This window comes from Pongo abelii, chromosome 19 (assembly GCF_028885655.2).
Source record: "Pongo abelii isolate AG06213 chromosome 19, NHGRI_mPonAbe1-v2.0_pri, whole genome shotgun sequence".
NCBI classification, from domain to species: domain Eukaryota; kingdom Metazoa; phylum Chordata; class Mammalia; order Primates; family Hominidae; genus Pongo; species Pongo abelii.
In genome coordinates, this window is record NC_072004.2 from 3,108,459 (window position 1) to 3,126,389 (window position 17,931).

Below are 17,931 nucleotides of genomic sequence, written 5' to 3' on the forward strand. Positions count from 1 at the left end.
GCTTCTCCCAAACCTGTTAATGAGAGTCAGTGAGAATGCTTGATTAATGAACAAGGAATTAAAATTGCAGTTGATGTCTGAAGCCACCATCAGATATTAGTGAAAGTTGATGGTCCTGTTCTAAAGGTTCTCTAACCCTTTATCTTCCTTTGTGGTGTTGGAGGCATGAGGCTGGAAAACATTTTGAGCCAGGATGCTACAGGCTCTGGATTGCACTGTGGGAGCCGAGAAAAAGGCAAAGCGCTTGACTGAGACTAGAAGAAATGCCAGGCTTGAGGATGGCTCACATGAGCTGTGATGGGAGGTGACCTTGTGAGATGATGGCGAGAACACTGATCCAGGGATGAAACAGGAGGAAATCCTGACCCAGGCTCTGGCCTCCTCCCAGCCCCATGCTGCAGGCCAGGTGAGAAAGTCACAAGTCACTGCTCCTCTCCTCTCCTGTCCCCACCCAAGATGACGGGCTGGATTAAATCAGAAACCCAAAATCTCAACTCCATCCCCAACACAGGGTGACTTTCAGGATTTTAAGTCTTTGAGATATTAATTTTAACTCTATAAAATGTTGACTACAAGAGTGCCGTTTCACAAGTGCTCAAAAATATTTTTGTTAAATAAATGAATGAATTTTGCCGTACTGAAGAAGGTTGTACTTGGAGACATTTTGACAAGTCCATAACATTTTAAAAATATTTGAGGTCATTATGTCTTTGGCAAAGGCAGGTGTCTTTACCTGGCTCTGGCTCCCCCGGAAGGTGCTAATTTCTGAGGCCTCCAGGGGAACAATGAGGAGGAGAAAAATCCCAGTGTGAAAATGATGTCAGCGGAGTTGCTTGTCTCTTTGTCTATCTGTCCTTTATAAGCTATCCCCTCTGCAGAGGCTGCTGGGCCGGTGGGACTGTCCCTCCTCTTTGCCCATCTCTTTGGCCGGGTGAGTTTCATCTCAAGACTCCTCACTGTACTCTCACAGCTTGGTCTCCAAACAAATGAAGTTCACCCTCTGGGCTCTGAAACGGCTTCTCTCTCCACCCAAAAAGATCCAGTGGGATTTGGGTACTTCAATGTGCGGGGTTAGAGAGAAAGAAGAATCAGTGATGACTAAGCTTTCAAGCCCAACTCATGGGGAGGATGGCAATGCTGCTACCAAAATACTTAGTCCAAAGCAGAATGAGATTGAAGAAGGACGGTTCTGATTTGGAGAGATTGAGTTTGAGGTAATGGTAGGAGCATGTCCATGCAGAAAAGGCCATACTATTAGATGGTAGTTGACCCACTGGAGACCTGAGGACATCATTCTCCACATTTAATCATCGGGAAATGTCTTCCTCTGCTCATGCCTTTTGCCCCCTGGGGGTCTCCAACTCCACCCTTTCCCTAGATGAGTTAGCCTCCATGTGAGAGACTTAAATATCTATCCCTCAGCCACAGGTTGAGGTGGATCACTGAGTATTTTATTTTATTTCATTTCATTTTATTTTATTTTTTGAGACTGAGTCTTGCTCTGTCACCCAAGCTAGAGTACAGTGGCGCCATCTCAGCTCACTGCAACCTCCACCTCCCGGGTTCAAGCAATTCTTCTGCCCCAGCCTCCCGAGTAGCTGGGATTACAAGCACCCGCAACCACACCCAGCTAATTTTTGTATTTTTAGTAGAGACGGGGTTTCACCATGTTGGCCAGGCTGGTCTCGAACTCCTGACCTCAGGTGATCCGCCCGCCTCGGCCTCCCAAAGTGCTAGGATTACAGGTGTGAGTCACCATGCCCGGCTGAGTATTTTATTAGCAGTGATTACGGCTGGGAAAAGAAAAGCATTACCTAAGTGATCATATATGTGGGCAGTTCATGGCACTGTGAAAGACTTTGGCCTTATCTGGTGATCAGATAAATAGCATGTGTGTTGGATGATGCGTAATTAGAACCAGGAGACAGAAGAGTGAAAAGCTCAGTGATGGTGGAGTTGGAGGCATGGGGAATTCAGGGTGTGGGTATCTGCTTACCTAAGACTATTTGTGTGAGAGTTCACCTGTATATTCAGTGAAACAGCGCTACTTGGTATCCACCAAACCCACCCGGGAGCCTAAGCCTGGAGGCTCGCCCTGCTCAAAAGCCCTTTTTACATTCTTCGTATTCGGTAAACGGTCAGTACTTTTGAGCTCAAATTTCCCAGACTCTGTATGGAGAAATGCAATGTAATATTACTACTTGGAAAATCTAAAAGGCTGGTAGTCACCAGCTATGGAGCTGGAAATGTCCTCAGTGATGTTTCCTCGTATAGTTTCACTGTTTTTCATCTCATTTCACTTTTTTTCTGAAATGTCCGGACCAAATCTCATGGCCTCACATGTTAATCTTTTAATAGCCTGGGCCACAACAGGCATCTCACTACTGCCACGGTGTACGACAGCACGTGTATGACAGCACGTGTATGCACGGGGTGCAGGGACACCGGTTGTGGGGAACATGCTTCCCTGCTTCCCCTGAAGCTTCCCTTTCATCCTCTGGGATCTTGTGTATCTCAACTATGGCCATGCCACCATCTGTAGACTTGGGGTTTCCTCCTGGAAGTTTGGTCTCAGGAAAATAATTTTTCCCTTTAACTTTCTAATGTAACATTTGTTCCCCCTTCTATATCAATTCACGGATCTCTGTTTGAGTCTGTCCAATGCCACTCTTGTTACCCATTAAGAGTCAGATATCAAGTCTTTTCATACTACATCTAAATCTTCAACTTTCTTCCCCTTACATTTCATGCGTTCTTCCATCCTGGCCCTGTCCTGGACATTGCTATCAAGATCTCACTGATGATTGTTATCGACACCTCATCCTCCTTCTGCCACCACTGGCCCCATCTAACACTGCCCAGTCCACTGCTGGTGGAAGACAGCCATGGATCTGGGGAACTCAGGGAATGATTTGGTTGTGACCAAGTTTGTCCTGCTGGGCCTCACAGAGACTCCAGCTCTACAGCCCATCCTCTTTGTCATCTTCCTTCTTGCTTATGTCACTACCGTTGGAGGCAACCTCAGCATCCTGGCAGCCATCCTTATGGAAACAAAACTCCACAGCCCCATGTACTTCTTCCTGGGGAACTTGTCCCTGCTAGATGTGGGGTGTGTCAGTGTCACTGTCCCTGCCATGCTGAGGCATTTCATATCCAACGACAGAAGCATTCCCTATAAGGCCTGCCTCTCCCAGCTCTTCTTCTTCCACCTCCTGGCTGAGGCGGACTGCTTCTTGCTGACCATCATGGCCTATGACCGCTATCTGGCCATCTGCCAGCCCCTCACCTATAGCAGCCGCATGAGCTGGGGAATCCAGCAAGCCCTGGTGGGCATGTCATGTGTCTTTTCCTTCACCAATGCACTGACCCAAACTGTTGCCTTGTCTACTCTTAACTTCTGTGGCCCCAATGTGATCAATCACTTCTATTGTGATCTGCCACAGCTCTTCCAGCTCTCCTGCTCCAGTGTTCATCTCAATGAGCAGTTGCTGTTTGTAGCAGCAGCTTTCATGGGTGTGGCCCCCTTGGTCCTCATCAGTGTGTCCTGTGCCCATGTGGCAGCTGCAGTCCTGTGAATCCGCTGTGCAGAAGGCAGAAAGAAAGCCTTCTCCACATGTAGTTCCCACCTCACTGTGGTGGGCATCTTCTATGGGACGGGCGTCTTCAGCTACACAAGGCTGGGTTCAGTGGAGTCTTCAGACAAGGACAAGAGCATTGGCATCCTCAACACTGTCATCAGCCCCATGCTGAACCCACTCATCTACAGCCTTAGGAACCCTGACGTGCAGGGTGCCCTCCAGAGGGTGCTCACGGGGAGACAATCCCCCAAGTGAGGCTCCTTTCCTCTGGCCTTAATGAATGTCATGGTTTCACTTACTGCTTCTAAGAGGTATTGTGATAGTGTAACTGGAGTGTGGATATGATGAAATGGGTTGAAGGACTGGCTTAGGAAGGAACGTACAATAAAAATAATAGTGATCGCCACATGCCGGCCACTGTTCTAAGAGACTGGTATCTATTAGCTCATTTAATCCTCATAACCTTATGAGGTAAACACAAAATTACAAGTTGTAGATGAGGAAATTGGACCTCAGAGAGGTTGAGTAACTTGCCCAAAGTCACACAGCTAATAATGAATGTCAGAGCTCGGATTTGAACGTAGGCAAGCTGAACCTGTAACGATGGCCTCTCAAGAGTAGTAAATCACTTCTAGGAGGAAGGGTTTCTATGAGGTAGAGAAAGGGAATGGGTAATAAAAAACTTTAAAAAGAAAGAAAATAAATAAATAAAATGACAATGTGAATTAGGAGGGTTTGTTTCTTTTACAAATTTACAGTTTGTTCCCGAGCATCTGGTACAGGTTGAGGGAATTGCTAGATGCCAATTTCAACAAATAAACCAAGAAAAAGTACACATTTTAAAGCCCAATCCCAAGGGAATAGGCGCTGTTTAGAAAAACCACAAAGATGAGGTAGAGTATTTTCATACTGGACCACCACTACTACCAATTTCTTATATTTGATAGAATTAGAGAAAGAGATTTGGCTCATATGGAAAAGTCTACCTGACTGAATGCAGATCTTTGCTGCCTCTGACTTAGACCTGAAACCAGCCCTCTCATCTGCATTGCTGTAAGGAGGAAGACACTTCCCCTTTTATTCAATTTGTAGCTTTTAACAGCTTTTTCCATAATGCAATACAAATGTGTGCTTATTAAAATGTTAGAAAGTACAAAAAGAATAGAATAAAAATCACCAGTTCAAAGATAATCATTATGGGCATTTAGCATATAATTGTTAAATTTTTTATTCATTATATATATTTGCAATAATATAATTATTCTATACCTAAATTTCTGTAGCCTGCTTTTTTTCACTTAATAATATAGATGGATATCCTTCCATAACAGAAAATTATGGGTAATACATTTTTCTATAGTTTTTCTATAATTTTTCATCTTTTTCTATAGTTGTATCACATTCCTTTGAATGGATAGAACAAAATAGATTTAATAACTCTCTATTAGTAAACCTGTGTTGGTTCAAACAGTCTAGGTTGTATGGAATGCTGCAATAAGCATCCTTGTACATTCATCTGTGCACATTCTTCTAATTTTAAAAGTCCCCACAAGTGGCATTCCTAGACCAAAAGATAAGAAGTTTTCCAAGGCACTCGAAAACATATTACCAAATTGCCACTCAGAAAAGGTTGAAGAAATTGTCACTTTCATATTACCACTTCTATCTTTGCCAATATGATAGGCCAAATGTTACAACTCAATGCTCCTTTAATTTGAAGTTAATCACTGTCAAAGTTAAAATATATATATATATATCAAGAGAAAAATATGTATAAAAAGTAGTACTGAAAAAATATATTTTACATATATAGAGTGTGTGTGTGTATGTGTGTGTGTGTGTATATATTTCTAAGACATTTGTCTTTTTTTATAAATTTGAAAGTGTTCAGGCTTGGTACAGTGGCTCACACCTGTAATCCCAGCACTTTGGGAGGCCAAGGTGGGCAGATCACTTGAGATCAGGAGTTCGAGACCAGCCTGGCCAAAATGGAGAAACCCCTTCTCTACAAAAAAAATACAAAAACTAGCCAGGCGAGGTGGCGCACGCCTGCAATCCCACCTACTCAGGAGGCTGAGGCAGGAGAATCTCTTGAACCCGGGAGGTGGAGGTTGCAGTGAGCTGAGATCATGCCATTGCACTCCAGCCTGGGCAACAGAGTGAGACTCCATCTAGAAAAAGAAAGTGCTCTTATTAATGACATTAATTCTTTGTTTTATGAATATTGCAAATGTGATGCTCTCTTTTACCATACATAAGTTTTAATTTTCTACATGGTCAAATTATTCAATCTTTTCTTCTATATAGTTTTTGTATCTGGTTTTAGTATCATGTTTAGAAAGAAGCTTTTTTACTTTTGAATTGATTTTTACTTTTGAATAAATTTTGAATGACACATTCATGGGTGATTTCCTCACTGATATGAAATGATACCTTTGCCACATGCTAAATATTCTTACACTCTTGGGTCTGCTGCTGGACTCCTTTCCAGCACTAAGCTTTTAAATTGCTATGCTGCTGCAATACACACTAATATGTGGCCGTCAACGTCTTTCTTACCCTCTTCCTTGTCTACACTGGCATGTTCTAGCCTTATCTATTCCTACAGCTGCTAACTCTCATACAATCATCCCTCTCGATTGGTTTTTAAAATCCATTTGTAAAAGTCTACAAATATTGGAATAGTGTCAATGCATATATTTAGAAGAAACTGACATCTTTGAATTATTGACTTTCCCATTCTGAAACAAGATATATCTCTTCAATTACTCAAGCCTTCTTTTATAGTGTAAGAAATTTTTTAAAAAGACAACAAAACATTAAGATCATGTGAAACAGAAAATTGAATTTCCGTTGCCAGGAGGCATATAGAAGTTACCCAGAGTAATTCTAGAGGCCAAGAGGGCAAGCCCCTCGGGTAAGGACAGCGATTATTTGTTCATTCTGCAGCAGCTGGCTGCAGAAAATCCCTGAAACGCCCACACACCGCTTGGAACTCTGGGGAAAGATTCCATGTGAATTTATTCCTCTGGTCATTAGAAACATTTGAGCTTAGAAAAGGAAAGAAAAGGAGTCATTTTGTGTGTTTTCAGAGTTCACTAGCTAACAGACCCCTGGCTGTATCCAGCGCACAGAGGTATAGTTTACAATACTTAATATAATAACAATCATCAGACTTCCCTGATTGCCAACTCTTCCTATAAATGAAATGTGTTAGCAATGACCCACATTCTCACTTGTCAACAGTCATCTAGGCCTTCATGTCCATGGCCTTCTCTGGAAAGGACAAGTACTCTCCAGTGTGCCAAAGCCTTCCAGCCGACCACATCATCTGCCTGGTGATTGTAGGTATTTGAGTTTGTCATCCCTCATTTTGGACATTTAATTTTCTAGTCTTTGGCACACTTGACACTACTGAAAAAAAGGTTTTATCAATAATGTATATTTTTTCCTAGAATTTTCTAGTTCCATCTGAACCGTAAACTTATAATACAGGTAACTTCTACCAGCCCATAAAAGGTACTCAAGTATTACTAATGTGATAAAACACTGGCTTGTTTTATGGAAGATAGTCTCTATACTTAAGCATTATCTTGGGAGAGAAAAGGGGTAACAACTTATCACTAAATCGGACTCAATACTAAATTGGACTTTATTTCTTAAAAAGTATACCTCTATCAAATTATTAATTGATTCAAGAAGCATTCATTGAACACCTAAAGTGTAGCAGGAATAATACTAATTGTTGGGATTCAGAGTAAAGCAAGCTCTGGCCTAAGATGATTTAATGGTATCAGACGGAGCCACATAGGTCAAGTTACAGAAGCTCAAAGGGTTACAGGTGCCATGTGCCTGACAGCTTACACACTCAGTGAAGGTAAAGAGAAGAATCTTTTCTGGAAGGGAAATGAAGTATTAAGAAAAGGCATCCTGGAAGAGATGGAGATTGAGCCACATGTTAAAAGATGAGTGGGCATTTGCAAAGTGGACTCAGGAGAGGTCATTCCATGCAGCATGTGACCTCTCCAAGGGCCCTTGAGAGCAGCGGTTGGAGTAGATTGCTGCAGAGGGAAGATGGAGTGATGGGAAAACAGGACATGGAGACCACAGATGGAGACAGCTCTACGGACAAGTTCAGCTGTGATGGGAAGAAGGGAAGTACTAAGGTAGCCAATGAAGAAACAGAATAAGGGAGATCTGGATTTTGTTTTAGTTTTGCTTGAAGAGGAGAGGACCTACCTGTTTATAGGCTGGTAAGCAAATACCAACAAAAAGGAAGATTGTTAATATGCCCAAGAAAAAGGAGATCGTGGACAGAGTGAGATATAAAGGAATGTGAGAAAAAGAAACAATAATAATAGAAATGTTTGATTTTCTATATGTTGATATATTTATAAAGAGAAAGCAATCATTGAAGTATTTATTGAAGGAAATATGGTGGAATACAATAATTAAGTACTGGGTTTCAGGTAATTGTAATCTCCCAGTCATTCCCTGTGCTAACACATGATTATTTTGTTAATAATTGATTCATTTGATTATTAACAATGTCTACTCACGACATCTACCCTCAAGGAACTTATAATACACAGGAAATTATAATAAAATATATCAATTCCAATGATAGAGTTTTTACAGTTTATTACAAAACCTGAGATTTAATAATGACTCACCTATAGAACTTTTGAACACTGAAAACCAGGATTAACATGCAATACTCATATAAGGTTTAAATTAATAAATATATATATGTTCTTTTTATGTATTCATCCACCCAACAAATGTTTATTGAAATCCTACAAAATGTTCAGCACTATGCTGGACAGTGGAGTACAGAGAGAAAAACCCAGTCTCTATCCTCAAAGAATTCAGTCTATTATGGTAAAGTACTCTGCCAATGTTAGTTATTAACATACAACTGTTATCTGGATCATGCTGGATAGTATACCCATGGACCTGAGGTATGAAAACCTTGGAAAATTAAAATTATCCAATGAATCCAGAATATTCCTGTTACCACTGCTGCCTCTGTGGACTTGCTCTCCCTTGGTCCTCAGAAAGAGAGGTTTCATTGCCGAGGTGAGAGTGAAGCAAGATTGCAACGGGTTAAGAAGCAATTTGGAGATGATGGGGGAATGCAGCAAATTAAGATTATACTGTCCGTTTGTAATGAAAAGAAGAAGAGTTTAGAGGGATTTTCAAGATAAAAGAAGGATTTTTTAAGGGAGACATGAAAAGACTGAGAAGAAAAGAGGTTGAAGGCATAAGAGATACAAGGATTATTGGTTAAAGCACATTCTCTAAAGCAGATATAAAAAGGTTTGCTTTTGGTGTTTTAGACATGAAGTCCTTGCCCATGCCTATGTCCTGAATGGTAATGCCTAGGTTTTCTTCTAGGGTTTTTATGGTTTTAGGTCTAACATTTAAGTCTTTAATCCATCTTGAATTGATTTTTGTATAAGGTGTAAGGAAGGGATCCAGTTTCAGCTTTCTACATATGGCTAGCCAGTTTTCCCAGCACCATTTATTAAATAGGGAATCCTTTCCCCATTGCTTGTTTTTCTCAGGTTTGTCAAAGATCAGATAGTTGTAGATATGTGGCATTATTTCTGATGGCTCTGTTCTGTTCCATTGATCTATATCTCTGTTTTGGTACCAGTACCATGCTGTTTTGGTTACTGTAGCCTTGTAGTATAGTTTGAAGTCAGGTAGTGTGATGCCTCCAGCTTTGTTCTTTTGGCTTAGGATTGACTTGGCGATGCGGGCTCTTTTTTGGTTCCATATGAACTTTAAAGTAGTTTTTTCCAATTCTGTGAAGAAAGTCATTGGTAACTTGATGGGGATGGCATTGAATCTGTAAATTACCTTGGGCAGTATGGCCATTTTCATGATATTGATTCTTCCTACCCATGAGCATGGAATGTTCTTCCATTTGTTTGTATCCTCTTTTATTTCCTTGAGCAGTGGTTTGTAGTTCTCCTTGAAGAGGTCCTTCACATCCCTTGTAAGTTGGATTCCTAGGTATTTTATTCTCTTTGAAGCAATTGTGAATGGGAGTTCACTCATGATTTGGCTCTCTGTTTGTCTGTTATTGATGTATAAGAATGCTTGTGATTTTTGTACATTGATTTTGTATCCTGAGACTTTGCTGAAGTTGCTTATCAGCTTAAGGAGATTTTGGGCTGAGACAATGGGGTTTTCTAGATATACTATCATGTCATCTGCAAACAGGGACAATTTGACTTCCTCTTTTCCTAATTGAATACCCTTGATTTCCTTCTCCTGCCTAATTGCCTTGGCCAAAAGCAATGGCAACAAAAGCCAAAATTGACAAATGGGATCTAATTAAACTAAAGAGCTTCTGCACAGCAAAGGAAACTACCATCAGAGTGAACAGGCAACCTACAAAATGGGAGAAAATTTTCGCAACCTACTCATCTGACAAAGGGCTAATATCCAGAATCTACAATGAACTCCAACAAATTTACAAGAAAAAAACAAACAACCCCATCAAAAAGTGGGCGAAGGATATGAACAGACACTTCTCAAAAGAAGACATTTATACAGCCAAAAAACACATGAAAAAATGCTCACCATCACTGGCCATCAGAGAAATGCAAATCAAAACCACAATGAGATATCATCTCACACCAGTTAGAATGGCAATCATTCAAAAGTCAGGAAACAACAGGTGCTGGAGAGGATGTGGAGAAATAGGAACACTTTTACACTGTTGGTGGGACTGTAAACTAGTTCAACCCTTGTGGAAGTCAGTGTGGCGATTCCTCAGGGATCTAGAACTAGAAATTCCATTTGACCCAGCGATCCCATTACTGGGTATATACCCAAAGGACTATAAATCATGCTGCTATAAAGACACATGCACACGTATGTTTATTGCAGCATTATTCACAACAGCAAAGACTTGGAACCAACCCAAATGTCCAACAATGATAGACTGGATTAAGAAAATGTGGCACATATACACCATGGAATACTATGCAGCCATAAAAAATGATGAGTTCATGTCCTTTGTAGGGACATGGATGAAATTGGAAATCATCATTCTCAGTAAACTATCGCAAGAACAAAAAACCAAACACTGCATATTCTCACTCATAGGTGGGAATTGAACAATGAGAATACATGGACACAGGAAGGGGAACATCACACTTTGGGGACTGTTGTGGGGTGGGGGGAGGGGGGAGGGATAGCATTGGGAGATATACCTAATGCTAGATGACGAGTTGGTGGGTGCAGCGCACCAGCATGGCACATGTATACATATGCAACTTACCTGCACGTTGCACACATGTACCATAGAGCCTAAAGTATAATAATAATAATAATAATAAAGAGAAAAAAAAAAAAAAAGGTTTGCATGGAGCAGGGAGCAGGAAGTTGAGAACATTCCCATCAGCTTTCTTAATCTCTGGGAGGTGAGAAATAGGGTCATCTGGTAAGACGATCAATAGTAAGGGTTGGCGAGAGCAGCTGGGGCTTCAGGAGATAATAAGAGGTGGACGGGGGGGAGTCTGACCGTATTAAGATGCAAGGCAAAATTCAAGATATCAATATCAAGAAATCTACAAGATTTTACTGAAACAGCTCCTTTTTCAACTGAACAAATGGATAGACGTACTACTCCCGGAATGGAAAAACTGAATATTGTAAAACTTAGTTCTTCTCTAATTAACTTACAGATCTGACTCAACTTCAGTTTATATCCAAATGGATCACTTTATAAACTTGAAAAAATATAGCTGATTTGACAAAATGAAGAGGCTAGGTAAAATTATCATGAAAATGAGTATTAATGAGAGAAGATGTATTAAAATGTAACCTAAAGTTTCAAAAATTAACACAGGACATAATTGATAAAGAATTAACAGACAGACCAATGGAAACAGATCAGTAGACGTAAACTACTTTTATCTAGTATTCTATTGCTATTATTATCACTACTGTGATAACTATTACTACTACTAATTATAACACCTAACTCTTAACAAGCTCACCATGTGCCAGGCACAGTACTAGGAGCTTTTAATAGATTATTTTATTTAACCCCCACAATAACCCTATGAGGTAGTCTCCACACTTTACAAATAAGTATAATGAAATTTGAGATGTTAAATCTGTCCCAAGTATACAGCTAGCAAGTTCAGAACCCAACCAAAGCAATCTACTCCAGAGCTCACATTCTTAACCATTCCGTTACACTGCCTCAGGGATGTGCATTAGTTGGCTATTCATAAAACCAAAAGGTGGAAATAAAAACTAAAATTTCAGCTGGGTGTGGTGGTACATGCCTGTAGTATCTGTCCAGCTACTTGGGAGGCTGAGGCTAGAGGATCACTTGAGTTCCAGAGTTCAAGGCCAGCCTGAGCAACATAGGGAGACCTCATCTTTAAAAAGAAAATCTAAAATTTCAAAAATTGTGGGATTATTTTAAAGTTTGTTATATTCATACCATGGACTATTATGTTAAATGGGATGTGAATATTTAAATTTTTACAAAGTATACTATTAACTAAAACATAAAATACAAAATTATATGAAAAAGCTAACATTGTTTTATATATTACATACACACACATAGACATCTGATTTGGTACTTGGGTGGTGATTGGCTTTACTCATGAAAACATATAGCATGAACTGAATTGTGCCCTCTCAAATTCGTGTGTTGAAGTCCTCACCCCCAATGTGATGATATTTGGAGATGGAGCCTTTGGAAAATAATTAGATTTATATGAGGTCATGAGGGCACCCTCAAGATGGGATTAGTGCCCTTATGAGAAGAGACACAGGAGAGCTTGCCTTTTTTCTTTCTTTCTTTCTGCCATGTGAGCAAACAATGAGAAGGCTGCCATCTGCAAGCCAGGAATAGAGTCCTCACCAGAGCCCAGCAATGCTGACATCCTGATCTCAGACTTCCAGCATCCAGAACTATGAGAAAATAAGTTTCAATCATTTAAGCCATTCAGTCTATGGTATTTTATTATGACAATCCAAGCAGGCTAAGATCATATGGAAAAGGAGAGGATCTGGGGGCAAGAATGAAGGAGTCATGCAGAGATTAAAGCGCCTGTGGACTGCCAAGTGGAGAACTCCAACAAGAAGATGAACTGAAGAGCCTTCAGAAGCAAAGTCTGGATTTATGTATTTAAAGGTCAACAGAATATAGGTGATAAAGTTATCATTTAATATGTCATCACTTAGAAGAAGCAATTTGGAAAACAAGACGACCAAGGCTCATACCACAGGTGAGGTAGAAGTTTAAAAAAAATAATGATGAGAGTTCCACTTAGGATGTAAAAAGCTGCAAGAAATGTCACCCCCACACAAACAACAAAAAAAGCTGCATAACCTACCAAATCATAACTTCTCTTGATCTAATTGGAAAGCTGAGGTCATAAGGCAACAAGGCGACAAGCCCCTCCAAAGACAGACAGGACACATGAGTTGTTTCACCTTTGACAGAATATGGACGAGGTGGCTGCCATTAAAGTGGCTGGATTGTTAATGACTCCTTCAAGGTCAGTGTGGACTAGCAGGGCAATTAGAATCCCTGGGAGCAGTGCATGCGGGAAGGTCCATATTCACTCAGCCGTTGTTTTTCATGGACCTCCTCCAGATGCTCATGGGAAAGATATGGGGCGGGGCCAGAGAACTAAGAGAGCCTCATTCAGCAGTACACAGACTTGAAACCCCTCCTGCTAACTAGACTCTTCTCTTACACGAACCAAAAAGTGTACATCACTTGATGAGAGGCAGAAAACTCTCTCTTCCTCTGGGCCCAGGGCAAAGATCTGTTGCCTCTGGGGATGTGGTAGAAGTAAACCCATCTACTGCTGGGGAGTGGCAGTAAACTCACTAATGTCCAGAACCCTGCCTTGTTCAAAAGCAAGATCTGCTGCCACTGGAGAGGGGCAGACACTCCCCCTCAAGAACTCCATCCGAGATCCCCTGTAAACAGAAGGCAGAGTAGCTGGGCATAGTGGCTCACACCTGTAATCCCCAACACTTTGGGAGGCTGAGGTGGGACTGCTTGAGACCAGGATTTCAAGACCAGCCTGGGCAACGTAGTGAGACCTTTTCTCTATAAATAATTTAAACATTAGCCAGGTGTGGTGGCACACACTTGTGGTTCCAGCTGCTCAGGAGGCTGAGGTGGGAGGATTGCTTGAGCCTGGGAGGCCAAGGTTGCAGTAAGCCATGACTGTGCTGTGTACCCATAGGCAACAGAGTAAGACCCTGTCTCAAAAAAAAAAAAAAAAAAAAAAGAAGAAGGCAGAGTTGTTGCCCAAAGGGAGTAGGGACAGGAATGGTAAGAAAACCCCATCCATGAAGCCTTCCTAACACAGGCTGGAGAAGAACTGATGAACTTCCCCTGTATCCTCCGGAAGCCTCACACCAAGTAATAAGCAACAGCAGTCTACTACTGGGGGAGGGACCAGAGCATTGAGACTGTTCTATGGAGCAGGCAGTAAAGGCCTGTTGAAAGCTGAGGGAGAACAGGATCAGTTAGAAAAATTCTACAGCAATCTACACCCCTAAGTAAGAGCAGGCTACCAATAGAGGAATGTGAAGTATGTAGTAGACTAAAAATAATACTGGCAACAAGACACTTTTCTGATAAAGGGCTGATTTCCAGAATGCATAAATAACTCTTACAACTCCACAAGAAATGGAAAAAACTAGCCAGTGTTTTTTAGGGGAGGGGGAATATGTGAACAAACACTTCACCAAAGAAAACATACAGATTATGAACAAGCTCATGAAAAGATGTTCAACATCTTTAGTCATTAGATAAATACAAATTTAAAACCAGAATGAGACACTGCTGCACATGTAACACAATGGGTAAAATAAAAAGACTGATGATATTAAGTTTTGATAACGATGTGAAGCAACTGGAAATCTCATCCATTGTTGATGGAAATGCAAAATGGTATATCTGCTATGGAAAAAAGTTTGATAGTTTCTTGTAAAATTAAACACCTACTTACATGGAGACCAGTAAGTACAGTTCTAGATATTTTCCAAGGAGAAATGAAGACATATATCTGCACAAATAACTATGTACACATATTTATTATATCTTTATTTGCAATGGTGCAAATCTTGAAACAATTGAAATGTTCATCAACTAATAAGCAGCTAAAAAAATTAGAATATACCCATACAATGAGGTGGGTGTGGAATGGAATACTACTCAGTGAGAAAAATGGAATACTACTCAGTGAGAAAAAATGAACATCGACTGCAGCCCACATGTAGGACTCTCTAAATGATTATGCTAACTGAAGAACCCCAATTCTAAAAAGTCTATGACTCAGGAATGTACACATTTATCAAACTCATAAAACTTTACAATTAAAATAATACCTTAATTAAACAAACTTTCAAAAATTATGCCTTTAAAAAAACAGTGTGGGGCCAGGCATGGCGGCTCACTCCTGTAATCCCAGCACTTTTGGAGGCCAAGGCAGGCGGATCATGAGGTCAGGAGATCAAGACCATCCTGGCTAACATGGTGAAATCCCATCTCTACTGAAAATAAAAAAAATTAGCCCGGCATGGTGGCAGGCACCTGTAGTCCCAGCTACTTGGGAGGCTGAGGCAGGATAGTGGCATGAACTTGGGAGGTGGAGGTTGCAGTGAGCCGAGATCGTGCCACTGCACTCCAGCCTGGGTGACACAGGGAGACTCCGTCTCAAAAAAAAAATAATAATAACACTCTGAAAAATAAATGAGAAAAACAAATACCAGATTCAGATTATCTGGGGCCCAGCCTGAGCTCCACCATGAACCCATTCTCTGCCCCTGGCAAGTCACCTAAGCCCTCTGGATCTTATTTTTCCCATCTACAATATGGTGACTACATCTTTTCTCATTTTGTGGAGACATTAGGAGGCTGGAATGATGTCATTAATCTTGCGTTTTTTTTTTTTTTTCAATAGAGTCCAAAATATTAGGCAGATGAAAGAAATCCTTAAGGACTGAGGTTGTCTGCCTCTGGCACCCCGTGCAATCCCTGGGGGAGCTAATTTTTAGGGCATCTAGGTGTTAATTAGCTCCTGAACACAGAGAGCACCAAGACAGACTGTCTTGGCCCCTGCCTCACTGTCTTCATAAGCCTTTTGGAGACAGGCCACCTTGGGTCAGCCTAGCACTCACTCCCCTCTCGACAACAAACCCCACTTAGGGCACCCAGAGTGCTCACAGGAAGGTAAGTCTCCCCCAAGCCCTCCCACTGCTCCAGACCCCTAATTTCCTGCCTTCTCAAGGAAGGGTGAAGATCATAAGTCATCTTCACATGGCTTTTTCCTTGTTAACAGAAGAGTAAAGGACTAAGTGATCCTTGGATTCAGTGGCAGTGAAATACAATGAGGTTTTCCACTTAGGGGGACTGGAAGAATGAAGGACACAACTGGCCAACAGAGGGAAGTGAGAAGGGAACTGATGGGGGTGACGAACGGAGGAAACGAAGAAAGTCTGGGGAGAGCCAAGGAGGCTGTTTAGGTTGATATGTGCAGAGAAATCAGTGAAATCTGTATTTACAGAATCTTATACCTCTATGTTAACCTAGAGATAATGCAGTACAGCCTTTCATATCACAGAAGGGAAAATAAATATAGGACATATATATACACACACACATTATCTATATATGCATATGTATATATTCATATATATGGCAAAGGCCTTGTGAGACAGCAGGGGTTGGCAGAAAAAGAACACGCTGTCCATTCAGAGCAAACTCTGACACATGTGACCTTAAACAAGCTAACTTTTTTAAGCTTCACTTTTCTCATTTGTAAAATAATTAACCATCTTCAAGAATTTTTGTAAAGTTTAAATAAAGTAACATATGATAGAGTTAAATGAAGTAGCATTGCTGCTAAAAAGTTTATATTCAAGTAAACATTAGCTTAGTGTCTTCTCTTCCTTCCTTTGTTCCTCCCTTTGTTTGTTCCTTCCTTCCTTCCGTATTTTCTTCCTTCTTTTTCCTTTCTCCAAGGTCCCAATGATAGATAGGAAAAACTTGTTTATAATACAAATTACACAAACATCTGAACTCCAACTCCAGAGATCTTTCCACGGTGCTGAATTGTCATTATATACCGAGAGACACAGAGAGACAGGAAGAGACAGAAAACGACAGTGCATGTCCACGTGGAGAGAAGGAACTGTTTAGAGAGAATTTGGGGACAGGGCCTGGAGTAAACTGCACCTCGTATGGACAGGCAGGGTGGGGAATAATTGAAGTGAGAAGTGGACAGATTTGACCCGGAGGGAGAGACGTGGCTCACAGCAAGGTTGTGAGTCAAGGTTGTCTGTCACTGTGCTGCGCTGCTGTGATTTCAAACCCAGATGCGGCTCGTCTTAATGTTAAACTGGGAAAATTACCCGTGAGGACATTTCCTAAGGTGACAAGGGCTTCTCACAAATACCCTCTGTCTTCTCACCAGAATAAATAACCTGTGTCAACAAATGGCCTGTCCCAGGGGTAGGAGGAGTTTTTTGTTTTTTTTTTTTAGATGGAATTTCACTCTTTTTGCCTAGTCTGGAGTGCAAGGCACCGTCTCGGTTCATTGCAACCTCCGCCTCCTGGGTTCAAGTGATTCTCCTGCCTCAGCCTCCCGAGTAGCTGGGATTACAGGCATGCGCCACCATGCCCAGCTAATTTTTGTATTTTTAGTAGAGACGGGGTTTCACCATGTTGGCCAGGCTGGTCTCGAACTCCTGACCTCAGGTGATCTGCCCTCCTCAGCCTCCCAAAGTGCTGGGATGACAGGCGTGAGCCACCACGTCTGGCCGAGGTATTCTTGATGAATCCCTTTGCTGCCTTTGATCAGACTCCTTGGCTTAAACCCCAGCTCCAGTTGGGAAGTAGACTCTAAAAGGAAGGTACCACCTGTGAGACACTGCACTTGTCTCTGTCCCACGAAGGATCAGCATCGGCCCAACAGAGTTTGGGCCCAACAAACAGCCAGCAGTTTCTGTAGAACAGGACAGAATGGTGTACTGGGAGCCATGCAGTCTCCTGTGGTAGGTTGTTGACATCTACACTCTTTGTCTTGTGTTATCCATTTTGAGAGGCCCTCATTGTGACTTTGGGCAAATTCCTCCTGTTAATGGTTCAGTTCCCTGTCCCTTTCCCCGTACACAAGTACTAGGATGATTCAGGTTATTGTCTGTGACATTGGAGACAGGAAACAACTAAACGCTGGAGTGCATAAGGAGGACTTTTTTTTTTTTTTGAGACGGAGTCTCGCTCTGTTGCCAGGCTGAAGTGCAGTGGCATGATCTCAGCTCACTGCAACCTCTGCATCCTGGGTTC

The 17,931-nt window shown here is 41.4% G+C and overlaps 2 protein-coding genes across 2 annotated transcripts in view; one reads left to right on the forward strand and one right to left on the reverse strand.

Annotated features, from left to right (window-relative positions):
- The window catches only part of LOC100439423 (olfactory receptor 3A1), a 77,174-nt gene that overhangs the window by 18,188 nt on the left and 41,055 nt on the right, over positions 1-17,931 (reverse strand).
- On the forward strand, positions 2,886-3,833 carry LOC100439792 (putative olfactory receptor 3A4). Its single transcript, XM_009251128.2, is given in 1 exon segment — positions 2,886-3,833. A coding segment is annotated over 1 exon segment (948 nt).